The sequence below is a fragment of the Manis pentadactyla genome, chromosome 14 (assembly GCF_030020395.1).
Source record: "Manis pentadactyla isolate mManPen7 chromosome 14, mManPen7.hap1, whole genome shotgun sequence".
NCBI lineage: Eukaryota > Metazoa > Chordata > Mammalia > Pholidota > Manidae > Manis > Manis pentadactyla.
Genome location: NC_080032.1, coordinates 65,238,747 through 65,251,535, shown reverse-complemented (window position 1 = coordinate 65,251,535; position 12,789 = coordinate 65,238,747). Strand labels below are relative to the sequence as shown.

Genomic DNA, 12,789 nt, shown 5'->3' with positions numbered 1-12,789 from the left:
GATATTGGATATGAGTGTATAATGTTAGAAAGTTTTTCACAAATCTTAAGAAAGTATTAGTCTTGCCCATTTGTTTGCCTATTCAAAAGGAAGTTTTCAATTTGTGAGTCTTTATGACTCAGTGCCCCTCTGCTTAGCTTTTTTTTAAAATTGAGTACAGTTGATATACAATCTTATAAAGAGGTCTCAGAAACCTAGGGCTGACAAGTGCAACTTCACTGGGGAAATTAAATACTGTATTCTGACAAATTACTTAAGAATATTATTTGTTTGTTAAGGTTTGATTATTCTTGTGCTCCTAATAATAAGCTAATGAAAAAATGTTCTTTTGTACTGCTCCTTGGAAAGCAATTATTCTTTAATGCCTACTATGTACCAGCATTCAGTATGTATTTGTCTAGCACACAACAGTGAGCCTGATCAATTTTGTTTTGAGACACACTGACAAGTAACAAAGTCTCAGCCAATCCCAGGCTAGCAGGGAAGTGATAGATGCATTTAACTTAGCATTTGGCATATTTACTATTGCATGGAAAGGCAGAATACATGAAGTTTAATTTTACATCAACAAATGTTTATTGAGTGCTAGATGAGTCCCTCACAGAGTTTCACTGTTGTTTTTGTGGGTTTTGTTCTTCTGTTTGTTTCTTCACAATCCTAAATAAGAAATACATGACCTGTGTTCCTACAGAGCTTCAGTCTGGTGAAGAAGACAATTAAACATGGCCACAATGATCAGAACGCAGAAAGGGGGCACTTAATCAGACCTGAGAGAGAAGGACGGTGGAGGCTTCTTTCAAGGATGGCACCGTGGATGGGACCCTGAACAATGGGCACGAGCAAGGTCAGGTAAGGTAGGCGTGAGGTGGGGAGAATAAGTGCATTTTACACAAAGAGGACACTGTCTCACAAGCTGAAGAGAGCATGGCTAGCTGGAGAAGAGAAAATATTTGGTATGTCAAGGAGTTAACAATCTGAGGTGGTGACCAGTGAGGTATGAAGCTTCAGAGATAAGAACAAGGTGAAGGGACCTTGAACTCCTCCCAAAGAGCAAGAAATCACTGAAGTTTTTTGGAGCAATAGAACGTCACCATCAGATATATAGAATGGTGAAGATCATATTGGCTATTTCATTGTAAAGAACAGACTGAAGGTTAAGAGACAAAGGAGAGGGAAATGAGCATTTAGAAGCTTTGGGTACTGCAGGTCAGAGAGGTCTGCAACCTGGACCATAGCCCAGGACTGTGGGGGCCACAATTTGAATGAACTGGAAAGAAGTTTATGGAATCTATAAACAGTGTAATTAAATAATCAGGTTCCCTTAAGGGGAGAGACAAGTAAAATAAGGGCTTTTTCTCTGGAACTGGGCAGATACTAATGATTTTTCCCAGGATTCAGAACATAAGACGATGTGTACTTTGGCACTGGCATCAGAGGGGAATGATAGTGAGTTTGTGTTGGGTCAGTTCAGTGATACCCTGAAATATTCTAACACTCCATAGGGTCACACTGCCAAACTGAATTGCTTTCATAGATGCACAGGTGTGAAACCATGAGTAATTAGAAGGGGCTCTCTATCTTTATTGGTATCTCATGAAGAATTTTAGGAAAGATTATTTAATTACCAGAAATGACTTTTCTCAAGATCACTTTTCCATGCCTAATTTCATTTACTTGATGGCAGTTCTGAAGATTATTACTAAACATTCCCGTACATGCAATCTGAAAAGTTATTCGCTTTTGCTCTCACAGCACCTGCCCCTTAATTCTCTATCTTCTAGATAAACTCCTCCTCGGTTTCCTCTTGCAGTTTTCTCATCTCCTTTTATTTCACAAGGACGCTGCACCGAGAGGGGAGGGTAGGATTGCTGCGCCGGCTCTCCGTTGTTGTGGGGCGGGGCAGCGCCCTGAGGGGGCGGGGTCCGCTCGCAGCCGACGCCGCGCATGCTCGTCCCGCCGGCCGGCACCGCCCGCTTCCGGTGCCCGCCATGCATCTTCCAAAAGTGGAAGAAGCAGCAGCAGAGGAAGCTTCCCGCCTGCGCGCGCCCGCCGGTGCCTCTCGCCCCGCCGCTGCCAAGGCCTTCTCCCGCTGACGCCACCGGCGCTCGCCAAAGCCCAGGCGCCCTCCAACAGCGACCGACCGCGGGCTCCTCCCGCCGGCTCCAGGGGCCTCCCTCGCCAGGGACCGGCGCCCTCTTCCTCACGCAGGCCTGTGCTCCTCGCAGCGGCAGCTCACGGTAAGCGGCCACCCTCGCGGCGGGCGGCATCGGGTACGGGAGGGATCGGGCGGGGAAGGTGTCCGCTGCGGGAGGCTGCAGGCTGGGGCGCCTCGCTGCGGGGTCTGCGGCCGGGCGCAGGTCCACCTCGCCGTCTGCAGGTGCGCCCCGAGAAGCGGCAGCGGGCAGCCGCGTGGACGGGCTGCCTCCACGGAGGGCCGTGTCGTCTGCAGCTGCGGGAGGCGCGGGTGTCTGTGCGCGGGGCGGACCTCCGAGGCTGCCGTCGGCAGGTGGTGCAGCCAGAGGCGGGGGCGAGGCGGCGGGGAGCGAGGTCTGCAGTGGGCCGCCGTGTGGACGGGCTGCGCTCCATCGTGGGCCGTGGCGTCTGCAGCTGCGGGAGGCGCGGGTGTCTGTGCGCGGAGATCTCTGAGGTTGGCGGCGGCTGGCGGTGTCGCTTTGGTGTCGGTTCCGGGGTGCAGGGGCGGCAACGTCGTAAGGGGACGGAGTCTGCCAGCAACCGACGCCCAGCCCCCACCAGCCAAAGCCAAGGGCCTCCGACGCCGCTTCCTTTCACCAAATCGCAGCTACCATCCCCGGAGCCCACCTCCCGCCTGTCCCCGCCAGCCGGTGCCTCCCGCTGACACCCGTGCCTGCCACCTGCCGCCACCACCGCCGTCCAATGCCTTCTTCCCTCTGACGCTGACCTTCGCTGCCTTCGCCAGCGCTCACTGACCCCCAGCGCTGTCCGCTGCCAGACGCCCTCAGACTCCTGCCGCCGCCACCAGAGGCTCTCTTGCCAGGGACCCGGCTCCCTCGTTCTCACGCAGGCCTCGCCAACTTGCAGCAGCCTCAGCTCATAGTAAGTAGCTGCCGCCACGTTGGCTTTTTGACAGGGAGTTTGGGGGGGTTGCATGGGCTCTGGGAGGAAAGTGGGAAGCTGTGCGTGGGCGTTGGAAAGCCATGGGCAGCGCAGGCACTACCCAGCCAGGAAGGTGACCAGGTCTTATCCAGGAGCTTCCCAAGCCCGCCAGCTTCTCTGACTGCAAGTAATGGTTCGGGTGTCCGGTCCGTGGGTACGCGGGCATGGGCGCTGCGAGGGTGCATCCGCAGGGGCTGGGGGCCTTCTGTGCTTCCCAAACGGGTCAGCGCGCAGGAGTTCAGAGGGGGTGTCAAGGTCTCTGCGGCTGTGTGGCAGTGGCCTGGCCCCCTGGTGAGTACATCGCGTGGTGTCGGCTCCCCTCTATGTGTCTGTGTGTGTGGTAGCTCTTGCAGGTGTGGTGTTGTGTGTGTGTTAGGGCCCTGTGCGGCCTGGCACAGTGTGTGTCTCTGGGTGCCTGTGCACTAGGAGAACTTCAGGAAGGCAGCTGGCTCACCACAACCGCCTAACAGAGAAGTCAGATGGGGAGACTTTGGGGCAGGCTGCTGGGGAGATTGAGCTCAGCAGGGAGGCCCCTGGAGCATGAATAGTCACAGGTGAGAGCATCCTTCCCACCCCCTTCCACTAGGCAGGTTGCCTGCAAATCAGGGCTTCCCCTGTGACCCACCCTCCCTGCTTCGGAAAAGAAACTGCTAGTGGACTGTCCCTTCTTAGTGGAGAAGCCCAGTGGGTCAGGTTCACCCTCTTAATTTTTGTTTTCCCTACAAGGTCTCCACAGGGAACAACTTCATCTCTCTGAACTCAACTCATGAAAGTTCTACTTGACCCATTTCTGCAAACATCTGCTGCTCTCTACCTCCAGGGTCACACGAGGCAGGTAGGTAACTCCTTTTAGCATCCTCAGCAAGCCACCATTCAGTGTCCTTCCCAGTGTTCATCCCAATAGCATTACAGAGAGCACAGCTGTTCCCTGAGAAACCTCCATCCTGCTTTCCATGGTGGCTGCACCAACTTGCAATTTCCTCCCAGAGCTGCAGGTAGTTTTAACAATACTACTAATTTTTATTTTAACGTTAATATCAACCATTTTAATTCTTGCATTCCTTAAGTATGAGGTGCTTTCCATTAACTTGTGTCACCTTCAGTTTCTTGCCTCAGTATCTTAGCATCTTCAGAGTACAGCTCTTTCACATCCTTGGTTAAACATCCTCCAGATCTCTTACTGCTTTTGCTGCAACTACAAGTGGGATTGTTTTCTTACATTCTCTTTCTGCAAATTTGTTTTTTTATTTATTTCTGTATATTCATTTTGTATTCTGCAGTTTTACTGAATTCATTGCTTAGTTTTAATCGTTTTTGTTGGATTTGTTAGTGTTTTCTAGATAGAGTGTCATGCCATCTGCAAATGGCAATTTTACTTCCTCCGTACCAGTTTGGGAAACTTTTTTTCTTTTTCTTGTCTGACTTTTTCTTTCTGATTGCTGTGGCTGGGACTTGAGGTACTGTGTTGAGAGTGGACATCCTTGTCCTGTTCTTGATCCTATAGGGAACATTTTCTGCTTTTCACCATTATGATTTTGGCTGTGGGTTAGTCCTATCTTTCCTTAAAATATTGAGTCATGTTCCCTCTCAACCCACTTTGTTTTTAGAGATATTTATCATGAGTTGATGTTGAATTTTGCCAAATGCTTTTTTCTGCGTTTCAAGATGATCGTAGAGTTTTCACCCTTCCTTTTGTAATGTGTATCTCATCGAGTAATTTGTTGATAACTGATCCATCATTGCTTCCTTGGAAAACATCTCACTTGGTCATGGTCAGTGATCCTTTCAATGCATTTTTGAATTCCAGCTGCTTGTTTTGTTGAATATTGTTGCATCTATGTTCATCAGGGCTATTGGGCTGTAATTTTCTATTTTTCTAGTGTTTCTTTTTTTCTTGGTTTTGATGTCAGTGTAATGCTTGCCTTGTAGAATGAATTTGGAAGTGCTTTATTCCTCACATTTTTGAGTACATATAGCAGCCCTTTTCTGTACATGTTTCATAGAATTGAGCTGTGAAGTCATTTGGTGGTGGGCTTTTTTCTTTGGAGTTTTTTTTATTATTACCAATTCATTTTTGTTATGAATGATCAGTCTCTTCAGATTTTGTATTTCATCCTACTTCAGACTTGGGAAAGTGCTGGTTTCTAGGAACCTATCCATTTCTTCTAGGTTGCCCAATTTATTGGCATGTAATTTTTCCTAGTAATGTCTTTGAATCCTTTGTACTTATATAGTTTATATTTTAATGTCTCTTTCAGCACTGATTGTGTTTGAGTGTTCTATCTTTTTCTAATGAGTCTCACTAGAGGTTTATCATTTTTGTCTCTTTGGAGAAGAAACTTTTTTTTATATTTTTGTAATACTATACATCATTTAATCCTCCTGCCTTTATTATTTTCTTCCTTCTCACTTGGTGCTTTGTTCTTTTTCTGATGCCTTTAGAGGTAATTTTAGACTGCCTATTTGAAATTTTTCTTGTTTCAGGAGGTAGTCCTGTATTGCTAGAAATGTCTGTCTCAGAAGGGTTTGCTGTGTCCTAAAGATGTTTGCCTGTTCTTTTTCTATCTTTATTCAGTTTTCAGGTACTTTTGGTTTTCCTCTTAGATGTACCTGTTGCAGCATTGGTTGTTTAGCATCATGCTGTTTTGCCTTCATGTATTTGTGTTTTTTTCCAGTTTTTTCCTGTAACTGATTACTAGCTTACCTTCCACTGTGGTTGGGAAAAGATGCTTCATAGAATTTGACTCTTAAGTTTATTGAGATTTGGTTTCTGCCTGATGTGTGATATCTCTTGGAAAGTGCACATTTAAAAATATGTATTGTTTGTTTGAGGATGGATTCTTGTGTATACGTTGGTTAAGTCCATCTGGTCTAATGACTTGTTCAGAGCTCCTGTTTCATTTTCAATTTTCTGCATAGATGGTCAATTCTTTGATGTTCATCTGTAGGGTGTTATAAATTCCCTGCTCTTATTGCATTACACTGTTTTTCTCCCTTTATGTTTGTTCATATTTGTTTTATATGTTAAGGCACTTCTCTGTTGGGTGCATAGATACTTATAGTTTCTATGTCTTCTTGCTACATTGATGGCTTTATTGTTATGTAACGCCTTCTCTGTTGTATGTCCTTTGTCTTAAAGTCTTCCCATGTCTGATAGTAGTATTGCTTCTCATCCTTTTCTTTTTTTTTTTTTTTAGTTTCACTTACATAGTGTATCTTTTCCCATTCCTTCACTTTTAGTCCGTTTGTGTCCTTAAATGAAGTGAATCTCTTGCTAAGAGCATAGAGATGGTCTTGTTTTTTCATCCAATTAGTCATCCTGTATCTTTTGATTAGAGCATTTAGATTCTTATATTTATAGTGATTATTGATAGCTCCATCCTTATTTTCACTTTGTGAATTGTTTTATTTTTTTGTAGTCTTTCTCTGTTCATTACTCTCTTGGTGATTGGTATAGTTTTTTTTAGTATCTTGCTTGGATTCTTTTCTCTGTATCAGCTCTAGGTTTTTAGCTTGTGGATACCTTGAGGTTCCCCTATAATATCCTAAGTGTACACTGCCACATGAAATTAATTTCAGATGCATTCTGATGGTATTAAGTTTTTACTCTCCCTTCTCCATGCTTCATGCATATGATAGCATGTATTCATGATGATTAAAGGCACCAGTGACTCAGAAACATAATTATTTTCTGAGCCTCTACAGACCAAACTGGTCAAAAGGGCCTAGTCTTCTAAGAAAGTGGGAAGGAGAGGGAAGGGAAGAGATCAGAGGGGAACCAAAGTCCAGGATTCATCCAAATCGCAGCAGCACCCAGAGCTGGCTGAGAGAATGGGGGTTTAGGTGCAGATCAGGCTTTGGCAGTGTCTGTACAGCCTCATTTGCAGAGACAAGCATCCAGTGCATGAAACCTCTTTGATAACAGAGAAATCATCAGTGTAGGAAGAGGTAACGGTGTCTGAGAGGAAGAATAAGCTGTATGTTGTAAATACTGTGGACTCAGCAGGTCCCGTGGCAGCACCACATGTTGGGAAGGCTCTGAGGTGTTCACGTGCCCAGTCTCAGGGAGCCTCCATGCATAAGAGTAGTGGGCTACCAAAACGTCCCCTGGGCTTAGGGTGCAGGGACACAGCAGCACCTGGAAGCCTGAGCAGAATGCGGGGACGCAGGGCTTGGTGGTGCAGCGTTGTCCAGTGAGGGTCCGTCCGAAGACAGGGCCTGAGCATCGGGATCCTGAGCTGCGCATGCTGTGCTCAGCAAGAGGCGCTTCTTGGCCGGGGCCTGGTCAGTCAGCTCCTGAGTCCCCTGCTCCCGAGGACGACGGCCAGGACCACGCCTGCCAGTTGGGTGGAGACCCAGGTCGGATGGACCCGAGGTTGTCAGCAGGGCTGAGCTGTGCTCTGGGGAGTGACAAACGGCGTCCCTGCCCTGAGCTGCAGAGGTAGGATCAGAGGCCCACACGCGGCGCCGAGATGTGGGCAGCCTAGGGGTGCAGTGGTGGCCCCCTCGCCCCGCGGCCACCTGCCTGGCAGGGCTCAGTGAGCGGCGGGGCAGCAGGGCCCGGAGGCCCAGCGCGGCTCTCCTGGTTGCCCACAACTCCTTCCTGGTGCCCAGCTCCTGGCTGCCCGTGGCTGCGGGCGCAACGTGGTTCACTGCTGCCTGGTCCTGCCCGCACTTCCAGAGCTCATAGCGCTCGGGCTGCAGGGTGCGCACGAAGACATCCATTGGAAAGCTGACCGTGGCCTCCCCGCAGCTGCACTGAGAGGCCGCTTTGCCATAATCAATCCAGCGCGGCGTGGCGAAGTTGATGGCCTCCGCGCAGTTGAAGCCGTGGTTGAAGCCAGCGTGGTAGCCGTAGGGAAATGTCACTATGAACTCGCCAGCCTCCTGCGTGACCCGACTGAAGGGGATCCTGTTGTCCCTGAGGACAGTGGGCCACATGAGGGCCACCTTGTGCCGCAGGAAGGCCCCGCAGCTGTGGGCACTGGCCGGGAAGAGCTCCTTGGCCAGGCGTTCAAGTTGCCAGCCATGCTCTGGGGGCACCGCGTACCACGTTTTGGGCTCCCCGAAGTGCACATAGTTGATACTGTACAAGTCCATGTCCTCCGTATGCCATGCGAACATGGTCTTCCACATGCCGAAGTACAGGTAGGGTGTGTTGACGCCTTCGATGACCACCCCACACTCCTGCTCCAGCAGGTCCTGAATGGTTCCCAGGTGTCTGAGGTTCCACGGCTTAGTTTTTTTATCAAATAAGGAGCCGTTGATGTCAGCGCCATAGATCGGTGAACTATAGAGCCGGGTTTTCCAAAATTTTCGCTCCAAATCGTCAAAATCCGAGTGTGGTGGTGCCTGATATTTAGCACTGTTCGCCAGGTAGCGATACTCCCCGACCGTCATGGCCTTCTTCTTCTTGGAGTACTGAGTGAACACACCAGCCCCGCCCGAGACAGCCTGCTGGAGGGGAGTGGGGATTAGGATGTCACTGATGCCATCGTAGGTCTTCCTGGCTTCCCACCCCTTGGGGGGGATTATCTTGGCCACACCTGCTCGGTGTGCACCTTGAGATTCCATATAAGTAATGTATTTCTCAAAATTATTAAACTCTTCTTCAGTTGGGTAGAAGGTCATGATTCTACAACTTGGGTTCTGGGTACAGTTTGCCTGCGACTTCATAGCTTCCATAACGAAGAACAAACTCTCAAGTCTTCAGGTATGGTCTGGATAGATGAGGATGGTGGAAAATGCTGTTATTCCAAAATTAGTTTGAGTGTCTTTGAGTCAGCAAGAACTACCCGTGGACTTTGATGCAAATGATTTGATAATGTTTTTGGGCTTGCTGATTCACCAGCCGACTGCCCTCTGGGCAGAAGCTGATACAGGAGGCTGAACGTGCAACTCTGTGACGTTCCTCAGCTGGCACTGGGGTTTGTTCTCTGAGGCCTCCTGACTCACCCAGTCCTGGGTGTATGGTGTTCCAAATGTACTGTCTCCAGGACAGTGTTTAAAACAAAAACCTAGAAGAAAGAATACAAAAGCTTGAACATTAATGTTTGGACAAAGTCATTCAGGAGGTACAAGTAAAATACCATGGGATCCCACCATGGGATATTATCCCACACTCAAAGAAAGGCTAAAATTTTACAAGATTGACAATATAGGATGTGGTGTTGATGTAGAACAATGGGAATTCTCACACCTCATAGAGGGAATGGAAATCACACTTTGGGAAACTATTTGGACAGTATCTACTAAAATTGAACTTATGCATGTGTAAGGTAGGACATACGCAGGTGCTGTGATTCAACTGTTACCACCTGTCTAGGTAATCTTTACAGCTGTGCATGGAAAGTCACCTCCAATAACGCTCATAACAATATTATTTCTAGTAGGAAATACTGGAGACGACCCAAATGTCCATCAACAGTAGAATGGACAAATACATTGTGGTACAGTCCTACAGTGGAATACAATAGAGCACTGCAAATTACATGAACATATATATAGGGATAATTTTGCAAACATAATATTGGGCAGTATTATCCAGACCTAAAAGAATATCAAATCCATTATTCCAATTTTAGATGAAATTTCATCTTTTTATATAAGTATATATAAAGAAGGAGGTAAAGTAATCTGTTAGAGTCAGAGCAGTGGTTACCTTTGAGAAAGAGAGTTTGTGAGTGGGAACATGAGGGGGGTCTCTGAAGAAACGTTGATATTTTGTTTGGAATCTTGGTGCTGGTTACACAGCCATCAGAATAGCTAATTGTGATAATTCATCAGGCTGTTATGATTTTCACAAATTTCCATATGTTTATTTAACAACAGAGTTTAGAGTGAGAAGCACTGAAGACTAAGACACATATTTCATTGTATTAAAAGAAAAAGGAAGAATGAAAATAAATGAACTAAACATAATTGAAGAAGCTAGGAAATGGAAGAAGGAGGAGTAAAGAAATAAGAAAGAATAAAGATGAAATGAATGAAAAATAATACATACAAAACAGAAGGATGATGGCCAAAAATGTCATTTGAAGAGACTAAGAAATGCAACAAACCATGAGCATAACTGATAAGAAAGGCTAGAAAGTGGAAATAAACAATACTAGGAATTAAACAGTGCACAGATCTAGTAATATAGTAGAGAATTTTTCTAAATCAAGAGAATCTTATGAGCATCTGACATCAACATTTTCAACAGATAAGACAATTTTCTAGAGAGGAAACACAGAAAATGGATCCAAGAAAAAACAAGAAAGCTCAAATGTCCCAAATAAGAATCTGGATCAAAATATGACCCCCCAAAAACCCTGAGACACAGCATTTATAGGTGAACCTAGCAAATTTTTAAGAAAACAACTGATTATACAAATCTTTCATGCTATAGAGAAGGTTGTAAAGCTACTCAGATGAGGCTATACTTATAGCAAAACTGGAAAAGGACAACAGAAAATAAAGCATAAATGAAAGCTTGCTAAATACAACATCATCTAACCAATAAAGCAATATGCTAAGAATAATACATCGTGACCAAATAGACTATCTCAGGAATGCAAGGATGATTCAACATCACAAGATCTAATGATATAATCAGAATATTAATGAAGGAAAAGAAAAGTAACATCATCTTATAGGTACCAATAAAGGATTTCATAAAACTGAACATTCATTCATGATTTGAAAACTCTTCACTTGAAAACCATTCAGAAAAATTTTTACAGGAAGATAAAGTGTTTCAATGTAAAAACAAATAGCAAGTATCCTTAACAGTGAAACAAGAGAAACATTCTCTTGTTTTAGGTAGAAAAACAGATACATCAGCAAACTCTTTCATTAGCATGATCTCAAGTGGTCCTTCTAATTTCCTAGTTTTTCTCCTCTACAAATACTCTGTTTTTACCTTAAACTTTGGACATGCTTACTCCATCCTACTTAGAGTCCTCCAAATGTTATGAACGTCCCTGTGTGATCTGGGCCACCATCACCCCTTCCCCTGGCTTTCTCCTATTCCTGGCTGTGTCTCAGAAGAGCCTGCACTCCTCCTACCTGATGCTCTTTACACATGGGCAGCTCCCCTACCCCATCAAGGCTGAGCTAAAATGTGATCTGTTCAGTGAGGTCTCTTCTGGTAGTTGTTTAGGATAAAATTAGAGATTATTTTCTCTCATGAAAACATATACTCTCCTCAAGAAAACCTCTCCAAATGAAACATACTGCTGATCAGGATTTATAAGTCCTCAAAATTCTAATCAAATCAGCCCCACCCCATTTCCATCATCCCTAATCAAAACTGAATCCAATCAGCTATCCAACCAGGTCTTCCAATTGAACTACCCTTCCTTGTTCTAGTAAATGGCATACTTTTCAGTGTTATCAGCCCACAATACATTGGTGTTTTGCTGAATCTTTTCTCTGAGATTTCTTATAAGAAAATAGAAAAGGGAAAGAGGACTGCCAACCCTCAACAAATCTGAAATCATATTTTAAAAATAAAAAAAACTTGTAAGCTCAAATGGCTTCCCTCTACAGCCAGAGTTACAGAGACTAGAGCTCAGGTCTGCAGCATGCATTGGTTTGATACAGTCTTACAAAAGCCACTAGCAAGGGTCACAGAGAGCAAGCCTTTCCTTTGCCCCAGAAAGCAGCCCCAAAGGAATGAGAGACCTCGGAATAAAAGACACACCTGTTAAGAGGAGAAACATGCCTACTCCTATCTTAAGTTGGTGTATGAAATCAGAGGAGACTAGATTCCTAGAGATTCCGAATCCACTTGGAGTCACCTTACAGAATTATTGGGAATTTGTGAGTTACTGGTTCTAGACAAATTCTCTGAAAATTTGTCAGAAACCAAGAGCAGATCCAGGTTTTGTGGGGTCTGAAGATAATACAAATTTCAGAGTCTTCTTTGGAATGGAAAGATTTCCCTGGGAAAGCTCCCGGGATGGGAGGGAAAGTAGTGGAGTAAAGATAGCACTGTTGTCAGGGCACAAAACACCATTGGTACTGGGGTGTGCACAGAGCCATGGGGAGATGAAAGTCAGGCCAAGGAAATGGGGTCAGGAGGAGGGAACCCCATTCCCTTTAGAGGTCCAGGCATTTAATCTTCCTCGCCCTGCAGTCTCCCCAATAAGACTTCAAAAAATCAGCTTCCCTGCCACAGCGTAGAATAGTAACACCCTCTGTACCTCCTGTGGTCCCCAAGCATCTGTCTTTCCTTATTGGAGGTCCATTCAGATAAAAGGAAGCTGGTTCTGGGGCCCCTTCCTCTACTACTACCGCCCCCAGGCGGGTAGCCAGTTTGGCTTCTTTGACTAAATATAATCCCTTCTTCCTTTGGGTCTAGGGTTTGGGGCAAAAATAGCAAAGGAAGGACTTGCTCTCTGTGACCCCTGCTGTGGCTTTTGTAAGTGTATTAAACCATTGTTTGCTGCTGACATGAATACTAATGGCAGGGACACTTGAAGTGGGCAATAAGTGACCTCTGCCTTAGCTGGACCCTCATGCACCAAAGAATCTGCAAAAAGTGGGATAAGGAGGATCAATACACTCTTCTCCTTTTCCAACTTGAACATCAGAGGACGGATGGAGGGTCACAGCTGGTGAAACTATCTCCAGGGCTTTGTAGGACATATTTAGACTCTAAAGAAGATC

At 45.8% G+C, this 12,789-nt stretch overlaps 2 protein-coding genes across 3 annotated transcripts; one reads left to right on the top strand and one right to left on the bottom strand.

Moving 5' to 3' along the window:
* The first annotated feature begins 1,929 nt into the window (after positions 1 to 1,929).
* LOC118924825 (proline-rich protein HaeIII subfamily 1-like) lies at positions 1,930 to 10,652 on the top strand. Of its 2 annotated transcripts, none has more exons than XM_057492316.1 (4): positions 1,930 to 2,237; positions 2,801 to 3,075; positions 3,862 to 3,970; positions 9,967 to 10,652. In XM_057492316.1, exons 1-2 carry the CDS (start codon positions 1,945 to 1,947, stop codon positions 2,946 to 2,948), a joined length of 441 nt encoding a protein of 146 aa, XP_057348299.1. In that variant the 5' UTR covers positions 1,930 to 1,944; the 3' UTR covers positions 2,949 to 3,075; positions 3,862 to 3,970; positions 9,967 to 10,652. The 2 variants fall into 2 exon arrangements, with proteins under 2 accessions (XP_057348299.1, XP_057348300.1); XM_057492317.1 differs by lacking the exon at positions 9,967 to 10,652 and adding an exon at positions 3,562 to 3,689.
* On the bottom strand, positions 7,249 to 9,960 carry LOC118924777 (lysine-specific demethylase 4D-like). Its single transcript, XM_036909880.2, has one exon. The coding sequence runs from the start codon at positions 8,818 to 8,820 to the stop codon at positions 7,249 to 7,251; it is 1,572 nt and encodes a 523-aa protein (XP_036765775.2). The 5' UTR covers positions 8,821 to 9,960.
* Positions 10,653 to 12,789: the final 2,137 nt, after the last annotated feature.